Here is a 13272-nt window from a genome sequence, read left to right on the forward strand (position 1 = left end):
GGTGTAGTGGTTAAGAGCGGTAGTCTCGTTATCTGGGGAACGGGGTTCACGTCTCCACTCCTCCACATGCAGCTGCTGGGTGACCTTGGGCCAGTCACACTTCTTTGAAGTCTCTCTCAGCCCCACTCACCTCACAGAGTGTTTGCTGTGGGGGAGGAAGGGAAAGGAGAATGTTAGCCACTTTGAGACTCCTTAAAGGTAGTGAAAGGCGGGATATCAAATCCAAACTCTTCTTCTTCATCTTTTAAAAGCCTAGGTTTCCTTTTAAGAAAAGGGCAGAGAAGTTTGAAGGAAATTGGCTTCTCCTGGAAAGTGCTCACCAACATGATGCATGTCCAGGATCCTTTCGGATGTGAGCTCATTTACAGCCACAAAGGCCATTTAATTACACACACACACACACACAAAATACATTTTCATTTTCTGGCATCTCTTGTATTGTATAAACTAGACAAAACATTATGATTTTTATCCTACCATGTGTGTCTTGGAATTAGTGTGAATGTTGATAATACAGCAACACGGAGACTGCTTTTCTTGAGAAAGAGTGCATTTTTAAAATGAGATTAGTCAGAATTTAATTCAGAGGCCACTGGAAGTCTTTTGATATTTGCAAATTTTAGAGATCTGTGATGTGACTCTGGTGGCATTAGGTGGCCTTAAATGACCCAACTTAGAAAAAGAGTGTAATTAAGTTACCTTGACGATATCTTCTTTAGCTTCTAGACTGTTATGACTTGTGATAGTTTAAACCCACACAAAGAGATGCCAAACTGCAAGGGTTGCTATGGCAACAGCAGGGGCCTGTCAACACCTCTCTCTCTAATAGTGACAAATGGTACTTATTACATCAGCACTAATTTCATCCGATCCCTTTCAGATGAAGATACTTAGTCCTCACTGATCAGATTGTGTCACTGTAATTACTGAGAACAGACCTTATTAGATGACAGCACTCCTTACCCATTGCCTCAGCTCAAATCTAACCTACTTTTTGCTACTTTTGAGGGTATTCTGCAATGTCTTCCAGCCCAACCCGTCTCGCACCATCTTTTTGTTTAAATAATGCAACATTATCTTCAGAAAGTTTTTTCCCCAGCATAAAAGTTGTCTAATACACAAAGAGTTGAATCCTGTATGTTCACTGCAAGGTTGTCAAAATTTGTTGCAAGAAGCCTCTTTAATTTGGGGTGAGGAGCATATTTCCGCTAACATGCCCTAACTGGTCAAGGAGCCACTTCTTCACTTAATCCCCATTCCCACCCAGTCCATGGACACCAGGCATCTTTATAGGGGCATGTTTTGTTAGTTGGTGATATGAATATATGGGAGTGGGGGAGACAATACTCCTCTTCAATAATGGTCTCGCACAGTGAATATCAGTGTGTGAGCCAGGCCACCTCTGTCTCTGGTGTTGGCAAGCCAAGGTCCTGCAACATCCCTGAATTAAGACAGATGGTGAGTCTTCATATATACTCAGGTAGGCCTTCGCTATGCAGATATCCAAGTCAATGCACAGATGTCAGTGGGCAGATTAAGCATGAATCAGTCTGTTTCTGATACATATCAGCCTCACATGTGTTCATTCATAAGCATGTTCCATTGTGTTTCTGCATTACTTTCTGGGGGTTTTTTTAGCGGCATGTAAAGCTGCATTAATTTTGAATATATTTTATCACAAAGAATGCATTTTTATATGCTTTAAACCCTAAATGTGTATTTTGGCATGCATTTTAGCTTAAAATGCCCATTTAATATATTATGAACTGAGAACATTATCACAAAATTTGGAGAAATGAGAAATTTGAAAGATACCTGTGTTCCAATGTGTGTGTTAATTTTGGGAAGCTTGAATGGCAGCACTGCTCTTGCCCAAATCATGCTGCTTACCTTGCCCTGGTCCAGGTAAGCAGTAGCAATGCAGGTGTCAGGAGGGTGACTCCACCCCACCTCACACACCACTCATGTCCCTATTCCTAGATCAGGCATGTGATGTCACCAGTGCTGCTAGCCAGCTCTGCTCTCATGCTGGTTTTCGATTTTTGAGACTCTGATTAAAGTGGACTAATAGGTTTCTTATTCTTCTGCATAATGAATCCTCTCTCATACATCATATAGCACATTATGGGCCCAAATAGTCCTGTGGCCCTTCTTTCCAAGAATACACCTGAAGATCAGTGTTTGTGAAGCCACCAGCCTGAAGTTGGATTTGAACCTATATCCCATATTCAAATCCCTTTGCAGTAAATTAGGTGTTAAGAAACGTTGTGAATGTCCCCTAGAGTTGGTACCACCCCTAGCTTAATGCAATAGTTCCATGAGAGCTTGTGGAGCATTAACACCGTAAATGCTATTTACATGCTAATCAGTTGCCACATAACTTGGAAGCGGTGGTAACGTGGTAGATTTACGTGTGCTTGGGAACAAAGACACAGCTTTTCGATCAGACTAATGGCTTGGAAGTGGCATCAGAAAAAGTGCTGGTAATCACGTTTGACGGCTAGGATTGATGGCTGATGGCTTGTAAAGGGCAATGCACTGGAGTGATATCAGGGAGCTTTTAATAATGCTTGGCAAATGATCAGGCTGCTCAGTCAATCATTGTGCAGATGCCAATATCCTCCCCTCCCCCCTTTCACCTAGGGATGCAGCAGAGCATGTTACAAAAATAAAAGTGGGGTGCAGAATTTCAGTTCAAGATACAGAACTGTGAGTTTGAAACTGATCAAAAATATTATCAGGATAAATTATAATACCTGTATCATTACTTCCTGTTTTCTAAAAATATATATGATGGTTTTCATTAATTGTATCTGCTTTCCACTTTGTTTTTTTGCCTTTGATGGAGGTGGCAGCTGGTTTAGAAGAAACAGCCAAAACTGGTAGTTTTCTCATGGAGCTTGATGGACAAATTGCTTGTTCAGTCTGAATTGGTTGCCTGGTTAGTGATTACTAATGGGACTCCCCTTCCTTCCCAGTGTTAGACTTGGTGCTTGCTGAATATTTTCTCCTTTCTGACCCCTTCCAGTTCTGCTTCAATCTACTGAGGAAGTCAACCCTCGGGCTTGATTTCGGGACATTGTGCCCATCACTTGTCTGATTCAGTGAGCTGTTTTGCACGTGATGCTTAGCTAAACTGTGGTTTAGCATGAACGAGCCATAAATCTTTACAAATCTCTCTATTCCTTGTATTTTTAAAATATTGAAATTGTTTAATACAAGGTCCACATATTACCGTAGGCTCAGATCCTGGCTCCTTGGAGTACCTGGGCAGTAGTAACTCTGAAGAGGAGAGGGACTATGATCTATTATCCCTGACTGCATTGTGTTTATGCTGCCAGCATTGGATTCTGCACCCAGTCTGCACCCCTTTGCCTACTCATACCGAGGAAGGGACTCCTTTGAGGATCAAAAAAGGCTATGCAGTGCTTCCACTGACCAAGGCCCCACAGCCCCAAACCTCACTACCAGGAAGGTGTCAGTGGCTTCACCAAGGGACAGTGACCCTTTAAGTGGCACATTACACTACTCAGGTTGTGGGTCTTCAGGCTTGTTACTCAAAGCCAGATTATAAAGCTCTGACAATCACAGAAAGCCAATGCTGAGACAGTTGGTCCTCCCTGTTCTCAGCTGAAGGATTGCTACCTGTGGTCTGAACTTCTTGCTCTTGCAGTCCATTCAGCAACCTTGTTGCTGTCCAGGGTCCTGACGAAACTGACCCTGCCTCCCTCTTTTTAGGATGGAAATTACTATGGATCGGGACAAGTTTAAACTTTTGTCTATATTGTTCCAATCTTTATTTTGTTGGCTCCCCCCCCCCATTCTGCCCCCCTCCCTCACTCTAATCATTCCCTATCAGTCCTTACTTTATTTATGCTTTACAAATACCCAAACTGGCCAGCTGTCTGTGCTATGAATTCTTAATTCACAGACCAGTAAATCACGGTGGGTATTCTTCCATGGTCCCTCTTTTGATCGCAACATTTCAGATAGCTGAACTTTACTTCCACAACTGCCTGTGTGTTAACAGTTTTGCCCGTACTTAAAGCTCAATTCATATATAATATATCACATACATATTTTATCACACACGGGGACTTTGCATTATTTATCACATGCATGGAAACATTAAGGATGCAGACATGCATACAGAGGATGCTTTCTTACATAAATACCCTTCTTAGGCGTGTAAAATGTTGACATTCGTAACATCACGGTCTCTTTCTTCGCGTACAAGTCTAATTTCCCCCTTACATGAACTTCCTTTAAACACTGCATCTGCCGCTGAATATTAATTGCACCCCCAAAGTTAGAAGGTAGAACTTCTTTTGAAAAAAGAATCTGAAAGGTGCTAGAGTACCCTTCATGTAGGATTCTTCAACCATTTTCAGAGGGCACATCTGTATTGGTTGGGCAGAATAGGCTTGCAGTATCAAGCCCCACCCCCAACCCATTAGTATACGTTAGCTTTGCCAAGTGTCTAGCAAACTATGGCTCTTCCTCTCCCTTCCTCGCATAGCAACAACCACTTACATCAGGCTACAGAAGAAGGAGAGCTGGGCTCTATTGGCTCTGCTGAGAGAACAACTCTTTATGGCTTCCTCTCTCCCAGTACTATTTCCATCCCAGTTCATCACTGCATCTTGAACCAGTGCACAAGGTTGCTTTTTTCCTTCTGCCTTCCCACCACTTTTTTGTTTTGTGTCATGTCTTTTTATGTGGTAAGCCAGAGGGAAGATACTGTCTTGCCTCAACTGCTCTTTGAGAGTTTTCAGCTGGGGAAGGGTTGTAGCTCAGAGGTAGAACATATGCTTTGCATGCAGAAGGTCCCTGTTTCAATCCCTGGCATCTCTAGGCAGGGATAGAAGAGATCCCCGCCTGAAAACCTGGAGAGCTGCTGCCAGTCACTGGACAATACTGAGTTATATGGACCAATGGTCTGAAACAGTAAAAAGCAGATTCCCATGTTCAGCTGAAGAGCAATATAAAAGTGCTGTAGATAAACAAATAAATGACCATATGTTCATGCCAACACCAGCTCCAGGATTTGGAGTGTCCTACAAACAAACTGTAAACAGATTAAGACATTGACTGCATCCCTGAGTGCAGCTACCTCCTCCATTGTTGCCACTGCCCATTGCTTTGTTCTCCTTGGGCCCAATTGGCACCATCTAGCAGGGAGACAGGGCAAAGTGTATAGAGGTTACTGTTCCTTCTTTTCACTCCACTCATTGCTTGCTCACTAGGAGAGGGAGTCAGGAGGAAGAGCAAGGCCAGGTCGCAGTAAGGGTTGGTGGTGGGCCCCAGACTGGGGTATGGACCTCAACCAATGCCCCGGTACATAAAAAGTGATGACAGGTAGGGTTGTCTGTGGGTGTTGAGCATTTTTAATGGTAAATTATGGTCCACTGACTGTCATTTTGTGCAGGAGAGCAGAAGGTAAACCACATGTGGAGATGATTGTTGTGGGAGAGTTATAACAGAGCCCCGTGAAATCTGCTGTGTACCCTTTTCTCTATGAGTGCAAGGTGCATGCTTATATCCTGATACATTGCATTTCATGGATTGTTTATTATCTGCCAAGCAATTTTCTGATGGGATGTGTGCTAAGTAAGAAGCTTTTTTTCAAGTGAGGAAAAATGGGCACTGAACCTTTTTTATTCCCCAATCAGACTCTCTGTCCAACATAAGTTGCTTCATTATCTCAGTGGTTACTCATGAAGTGATCCAAACAGCTAAGAAGCAAGTATATTTAAGACACATGGGGCTATGAATTTGTGGCAGCTCTAATTACTATAATATGGTATTGATTATATGTGGTGACTTACAATGAAGTTACAGCTATTGGCTGCATTAGGCTACGATTTATCCTAATCATATGTATATTAGCAACTAGAGTACCAGCATATGAAGCGTTCTTGATTCTTTGATCCATCAAGGCTAATGCTTGATGGTGTTATAATCTTAACTTTAGGAATTTAGAAGCCTTGCTGGCCCTTTCTTGTGTAACAGGAAGCTTGGGGTGACATTCAACTGAATAACTGCGAGCGCAATAGGACTTTCTCCTCTCTCCCACCCATATACCCCACACAGTCCCCAAACCTTCTCTGGAGGGTTTGGAGAAAACCCAGAACAGATCTAGGGGGCATGGGGGCAGAGAAGAGGGAGAAAACAAGTGCTGAAGGAACATTCACCTTAGTGCTACATTGAATACAACCCCTAATATTAATGCTATTACATGTTTGGCAGGAAAGAGATGAATGAGTTTCCCTAAAATCAATCAATGTGAAGGGGGATGGGGGGAAGCCAACCCATGGGTTTATCTGCAGTGTCTACTGGTCACCACTAGACCATTATTTATAAAGGAAAACATTGGCAAAAACTTTGAAAGAGCTGACTTTAATCCTTCAAGTGGCTTCCACAGTGAACCTTCTTCTTAAAGCTGGTGATATAAAACTCAGCAGCTTTCTTTGACGTGGGAATAAGAAAAGCATCTGCTGGATTGATGTGCTCTGAATAATCTACCTTTACAGTATGAAGTTGATGGCAGTTGTAGTGAATAGGCTGCCAAACTGGCACCTTGAAGCAGGCAGGTAGGGGTTGAAGAATACAAACACACAGGCTGAAGAAAGCCTATTCATCAATGGTACCGAGGAAACTCAGGCAGCCTGAGTTGCATCTGTTATATTTTGGTTAGTAGAGCCTTCAAACATCATAATATTTTCAGGACTGTTTGGTAGATGTCTGCTGTTACCTATGAGTTTCCAAGAGGCATAAATAATATACATTATTAAGAAATAATAAGTTTTCCCCCCTCCAGATCAGATTATATCCAAGTCAGGGAAGAACCTATTACCATAATTCTTACCCTTTTATTGTCTGGGTGACTGTGTACTCAATAATTGTTGTAAAAGCAAGGTAAATCTAAACTGTGACATTTGGTGTGTATTTTTTTGCACAGCTGGTTGTTGGATAAGTTTGCCATCTTCTCTTAATTGTTGCAAACAGCAAAAGAGGCAAATGAGCTTAGATTTCTCTAGGGACAAAAAAACCACAGCTTTGATTTTTAAAAGTTCTCATTTCATATGTGATGCGGACAAGTTTAATAATAGATTTTGTTATTGCGAATCAAGAGTGATTAGATTAAATATGCTTAGAGAATAAAGCACTTTCCAAGATCAACAGGATAATAAATATTGTTTCTATCCATGCGGCTTTCCTAAATACTTTTTGAAGTACAGCACCCAAAATGTTCAGCACTTGGGTTTTGTCATACTTGACAAGCTGTCAGCTTTAATGAAAATGTTTTCTATCAGAAATTACATAGGTTTTCCCTTTCTATTTTTTCTGTCATCTTTTATGTCTAGCATTTTATGTTTTAGCAGAGCTGGTTGTTCAAGCCTTATGTAAGTATGTAAAATCTGTTAAGAAAAATAAGGAAAGATGTGTGCAGTTCTAAACAGTGCCTATTGGTAAGAATTGGATACTGTCAGATTTAACTGTGACATGTGGCAATAGCTATTAATGTCTGGCTGACATCATTTTAACGAGGATAAGACAAAAAGGTTGATGTTGCATACAGAATGTAAAGGTTTTGTGCACCTTGTTGGATGCTGAGATTCCTTGCAGAAATACTTCTCCAGGGTTCCCTAGGAAGAAGGATTGACTATTGGCAGACCCATCCAAAAAGGGTTGGGGATGAAGGACATGTGGCAATAATTGCAGGGACAGCTTATGTATGCTTCCCCTCTGTGGGCAGGGGTCCAGTGGGTGGGCTGTGTGGAAGATGGCTGGCAGGGGCTGGAACTAGACAGGGCGCAGAAGCAGTGCTGAAAGACAAATAGCCAAACAGGGCTTCTGTGGTGCAGATATACCATATAGGGCTGTAGTGGATGTTCACCAGTTTCAGTTTGGGGGCCAAAATGAGTGGTTTCAGGGAATGGAGACGAAATATTCCTGGAAAAACAACAACCCTTAATTACAAGAACCTTTTTAAAATTCTGCTTCCAGCCATTGTTTCCTGTATCTGTGGCTAGTACTTTGCAGAAAGGGTGAAATTGTTCTTTGTCTACTTCTTGGATTAGTCAAATGGGCCATTTCAGACAATCAGAAAGATCAGGAATCCTTGCATTAACCTATACACAGAGCCATGCCTGCATGGGGCTATTTTCTACAATTGGTGAATTCATTTGCAAAACTCTAGTTGTCATCCTGCCGTGGCTTCCTTCTTTTTTCTACAGCTGTTTAACGGATGGGATGTGGGACTTGGATCTAGGAAAACCCAAGTTTAAACCTCCATTTAGTCACAAAACTCACTGGGTCACTTTGGGCCAGTCACTATATTTCCACAGTACCTAGCCTCATAGAGTGGTAGTTAGAATAAAGTTAGATAAATTCTATGTATGTTGCCCAAAGCACATTGGAGAAAAGGCAGGATACAAATGTTACATAAAAGTTTAGTATCATTGGCTTCCCCACCCCCCTTCCCATTCTAATTCCAAACTTTCTTTCCTTTTTTCATATAATGAGTCTGATGTGGTCTGATACAGCTTTATTATTCATATCATCATATGTAATTATGTATATCAGCCCATTTAATTATGATATATCTCATACTCAGGTTTAGTGCTAACACAAAATAATATGCTTTTATATTTTTCACTGGCTGACTCACATCTAATAAGTAATTTCATTCCACTCTTCCATTTTATTTAAAATATCTTTATACTCTCTGCGCTGCAGCAGTGATGAATACTGAATTAATTATATCTTTCTCGAGCGATTCCACAATATACTGTGTGTGTTGTTGTTGTTTTAAAGTGATATTTCTTTAGGAAGTGCCATTGAGTTAAAGATAGGTAGTGACACACCGACTGATCATTTATGAGTCTAATCATTGACAACAATGTGCATTTTGGGCGTTTGACAGGAAAATTTGCAGTTCTTCAGGGTAGGAGAATCACAAAGCTTTTCTGATTTGTAAAACTCCACATATTCTTATGTCTTTCAGGATCTAGATTTCTCATCACATCCACGGGAGCCTTGTATATTATAGATGTACAGAATGAAGATGGATTGTATAACTACCGATGTATCACACGGCACAGATACACTGGAGAAACACGACAGAGCAACAGTGCTAGACTTTTTGTATCAGGTACGACATGACACTTGCTGAATGGGAAGTACTTCATTGTTTTGTGTCTGCCCAGGATTTAGTCTTTTGGGGAAATTTTTGCTTTTGTCTTTTAGACTGAGAAGTTGCTTGTCTAGCAGCTTGAAGGTAGACATCCTTGGGGGATCCAGATCAGTTTAAGGTAGTGGTGGGAAACTACAGATCTCCCATCATCTCTAGCCATTGGCCAGGCAGGCTTAAGGGTTTGTGAGTCCATCAACATCTGAAAGGCCACAGGTTCTCCACCCCTCATTTAACATTTGCTGCTGTGCACTTCATTTGCCAAGGAACCCCTAAATGAAAGGGGTAGCAAAATGGTGGCAAAGGAGAAGTGGCAGCCTTGCTTAAAACAGGAAATGTGTGGCAAGTGGAGAGGCGAGTTTTGGAAAGAGTGATATACTGCATGGGTGGTCTCTACCATGCTGAGTTGAGTCCATACTTAACAAACCAGAAAAGCTGTCAAAGTCAATGGAAGAGGGAAAAGTGCCTGTTTGTCTAAAAATAGCTGTTTATGATGTTATACATACGAACAATCTTCTGAAAAAGGAAGATCACACTCCTGCAATGAGGAGTGCCTTAATGAGCTTTTGCAGTCTACCATGCCCCAAAGCAAGGTTTATCTTTGGACCACGTGTTTGACAGACTAGATCACAATCCCTTCCAATGAATTTGAGACTCTGGAATGAATTGGTCCATTGTGTTTCCAAGGATAAATAGATAAACATAAGCTTCATTCTTAAGCAGGCATAGGCAAATTTGGCCCTCCACATGTTTTGAGACTACAGTTCCAATCATCCCTGACCACTGGTCCTGTTAGCTAGGGATGATGGGAGTTGTAGTCCCAAAACATCTGGAGGTCTGGGTTTGCTTATGCCTGTTCTTAAGGCAAATGAAACTAACCCTAAGACAGAAATGTGACATTATTTGGATGGAGATCTATGGCCGGTGGATGAGGATTGTAACACTTTGTGCTAGTGGAAACCTTTTGCCAAACACTAATTTTGCTAACAACATTTCCTCCAGACTTTGTTACCTAGTCTAGCGGGGGGGGGGGGGAGAGACTGAACAATAAGATTTTATAGTTGTTCCCACCTCTACATCACTAGCTAGAAGGTTCACCATCCACAGTTAGTAGTCAGGTATCGTGGGCTCTCTCTGAACTCAGGTCAGGGGGTGGGCCAAAGGATGGGAAAATAAACCTGCTCCTTATTGTGAAGGCAGCCAGTTTCATGTGGCTCTACTGTGCTCCTAATCTCTCATGCAAATAACCCTTGTTATGCTGTTAAGCCAATGATTCCTAGCTTTTAATAGCACAGCAATGGGAGAGGAGACAAAGCAGGTGGCTGATTCCTCTAGAACAGAGGTCTTTAACCAGTCCAGTTCCAAGACCCATCTTTGAATCCAAAGGTGCAACACTTTAACTTTTTCATTTTTGATTTATACTTAACAGTGCTAGTATACATACTACTCATCATTACTTCTAAATGAAAAGTAGGTTGGCAGTGTGGCAGGAGAAAGGCATGAGCATGTGGTTGGCCAGAAATGTGCACCTTGGGGGGGAAATAGCTTGTGCCTTTCTCCTGTGACATTGCAGCACTCATAGAAACTGATAAAATGAGCATCTCATCAGCAGAATGTGTCCTAGTTGGGAGATACATGTCTGGTCAGCCTAAGCTGGAATCCAACATGGTGGCATCAACTTTGCTGTGACCCACCTGGTGCAGCCTTGCGACCCACCTGTGGGTCTCTACTCATTGGTAGTAAAACTATGCTCTAGTAGAAGAGGAATTTAGATGGTTCCTCATCTAAATTATTGTGGCCCTAAGAAACCACTTTATTTATTTATTTATTTTCTGTTTTTTAGACCCAGCAAACTCGGCTCCATCTATTTTGGATGGGTTTGACCACCGTAAAGCCATGGCGGGACAGCGAGTGGAGCTGCCTTGCAAAGCATCTGGGCACCCAGCACCAAAGTACCGCTGGCTGAAGGACAATGTGCCCTGGGAGCCTGACAGCCGGTTCCGGCCAACGGTGACAGGCCTACTGATAGAAAACACGCGCTCCTCGGACTCAGGCAACTATGTGTGTGAGGTGTGGAACAATTACGGCACAGCCGAGGTGATAGGTCGCTTGCACGTAAAACGTAAGTGCGCCGTAGAGTGCTGGAGTTTATCACCTGGGAGTGCAGGAAGGGTGCTGTCATGGCAAACACATGTGGCATGTTAGTTTTTGCTTAATAGGGAAAAAATAAAATATTAGGTAGCGGAGGCTTCTAACAGCACAATCCTATGATGAGTTAGTCAAGTGTACCACCCACTAAGTTCAACAGAACTTAGTTCCAGATAAGTGTGTATTGGAATGCAACCTTAATTCATAATTTACAAATGCAATCCATGTGGTTCTCTTTATAGTGAGGTCAGTGGGGAATTGCTATTTTTTCTTCGGGCTATTTTGCTGGTCCACGGCAGCCATTATACCAGTGGGAGGGGGCGAAGAAGGGGGAGAGAGAAGACAAATAAGAGAGCACTTGACCCTTCCTTGTTTGCCTTTTGCAAACTAGGTTATCCTGGTTTTTTTCATCATTTTGTGGTCAAAATTTCATGGTTAAGAATGCATTAGAAATCTCCCCATAGGAATCAATGGAAATCGCTCATTGTGTTAAGCGCTCACCTAACAAATGAATTCCTGAGAACACATTGTGTTCAGATAGTGGGACCTGCTATCCAAGCCTCTTTGGTGTCCATGCGTAGACACAAGAATTGGGAGTGGAAGAACTCCTTGGCCCTAATGTTACCCCCTGCAATCCCCGGGACATCTGTCTATTGAGTGTGATGAGTGTAAAAGGGAAGCTTAGCTGAGAACATATGCAGGATTTCACACAATTGGGAACCCTGCATGCAGGTAGGCTCCCCCTATGCTTGTGTGCAGGTGCCCATGGGGTGTGAGCAAGGAGTGCAATGTCAGAATTTGAAGCAGAAGACACAGTCTCCACATATTTAGCACTCTTTGCTAATGGCAATGTTGAAAGAGGAGTTACACTGTAATGGACTATGCATGCTTTCCATTGCTTGTTGCTAGGGGTAGTATACTGATAACAGCCGAGAGTGAGAATTGCTTCATGCTTTACAAGGTAATCCTGTTTGTGGCAACTACTCTAATGTTATACCCCGGCTTGTGCATTAAAGACCCAAACAGCAAAAATATTTAATTAACTGCTTGGAGATATGCACCAGGAGACTGTAGTGTGGAAGAAACACATTTTGTATAACACTGTGCAACTCCTACAACCAAACTTAAAATGGCTGCCACCATAGTGTCTCTCCTGGTATCCCCCAGAACTGCTCTGCTCAATGCACCTATTCACAGGATTCTTTAATTCCTGCTGTCATTAGGATTTCTCCTCAACAAAATTATCGGGGATTTTGGGTGCTGTCTCAGGTGCTTCCTCAAACTAATATCCTTTGTCCTGCGAGTATCTTCTTCTAATAGATGCTTTGAAGTTAAGGTTCTGGGGTGGTAAAGGAAAGCATTCTGTACATTTATGGGGGCATTCTTTACTACCCACTACCAAGGATGAGCCAAATAGGAAGGGATCCCATTTCAAAAGGCTTTTTTTTTTTTTTTTTGAGCCCGTGGGGCTCACAAAACCCTAAAGCCAGCTTCACAGAATACACCATTGGCTACAGCTCACTGGATCACCTACCAATCTGTTTCCCACGCCATCTTTCTAATATGAAATCGCCTGTTTTTCCTAATTGCCTCTTTCCTTTCCTCTTGAATCTGTAGAGCCTCTAAAAGCCACTATCAGTCCGCGGAAAGTGAAGAGCAGTGTTGGTAGCCAAGTGTCCTTGTCCTGCAGCGTGTCTGGAACAGAGGACCACGAACTCTTCTGGTACCGAAATGGTGAAATCATCAACACTGGGAATAACGTCAGGATCATTGGAATCAATCATGAAACGCTTATTATGGATGGCATGGCCAAAAGTGATGGTGGGGCATACCAGTGCTTTGTACGCAAGGACAAGATGTCTGCACAAGACTACGTTCAGGTGGTGCTAGAAGGTCAGTTGTCTTCTGTTTTAGGGGGCCCTGTGTAT

General features: G+C 42.3%; 1 protein-coding gene across 1 annotated transcript in view; it reads left to right on the plus strand.

Annotated features, from left to right (window-relative positions):
- The window catches only part of DSCAM (DS cell adhesion molecule), a 312391-nt gene that overhangs the window by 165946 nt on the left and 133173 nt on the right, over positions 1 to 13272 (plus strand). Inside the window, exons 4-6 of the mRNA XM_083608743.1 lie at positions 9011 to 9157; positions 11040 to 11318; positions 12962 to 13237. Coding sequence (XP_083464869.1) covers positions 9011 to 9157; positions 11040 to 11318; positions 12962 to 13237 — 702 coding nt within the window. The remainder of the gene's footprint in view (positions 1 to 9010; positions 9158 to 11039; positions 11319 to 12961; positions 13238 to 13272) is intronic.

The sequence above is a fragment of the Podarcis filfolensis genome, assembly GCF_964270895.1.
Source record: "Podarcis filfolensis genome assembly, chromosome: 4".
Lineage (NCBI taxonomy): Eukaryota > Metazoa > Chordata > Lepidosauria > Squamata > Lacertidae > Podarcis > Podarcis filfolensis.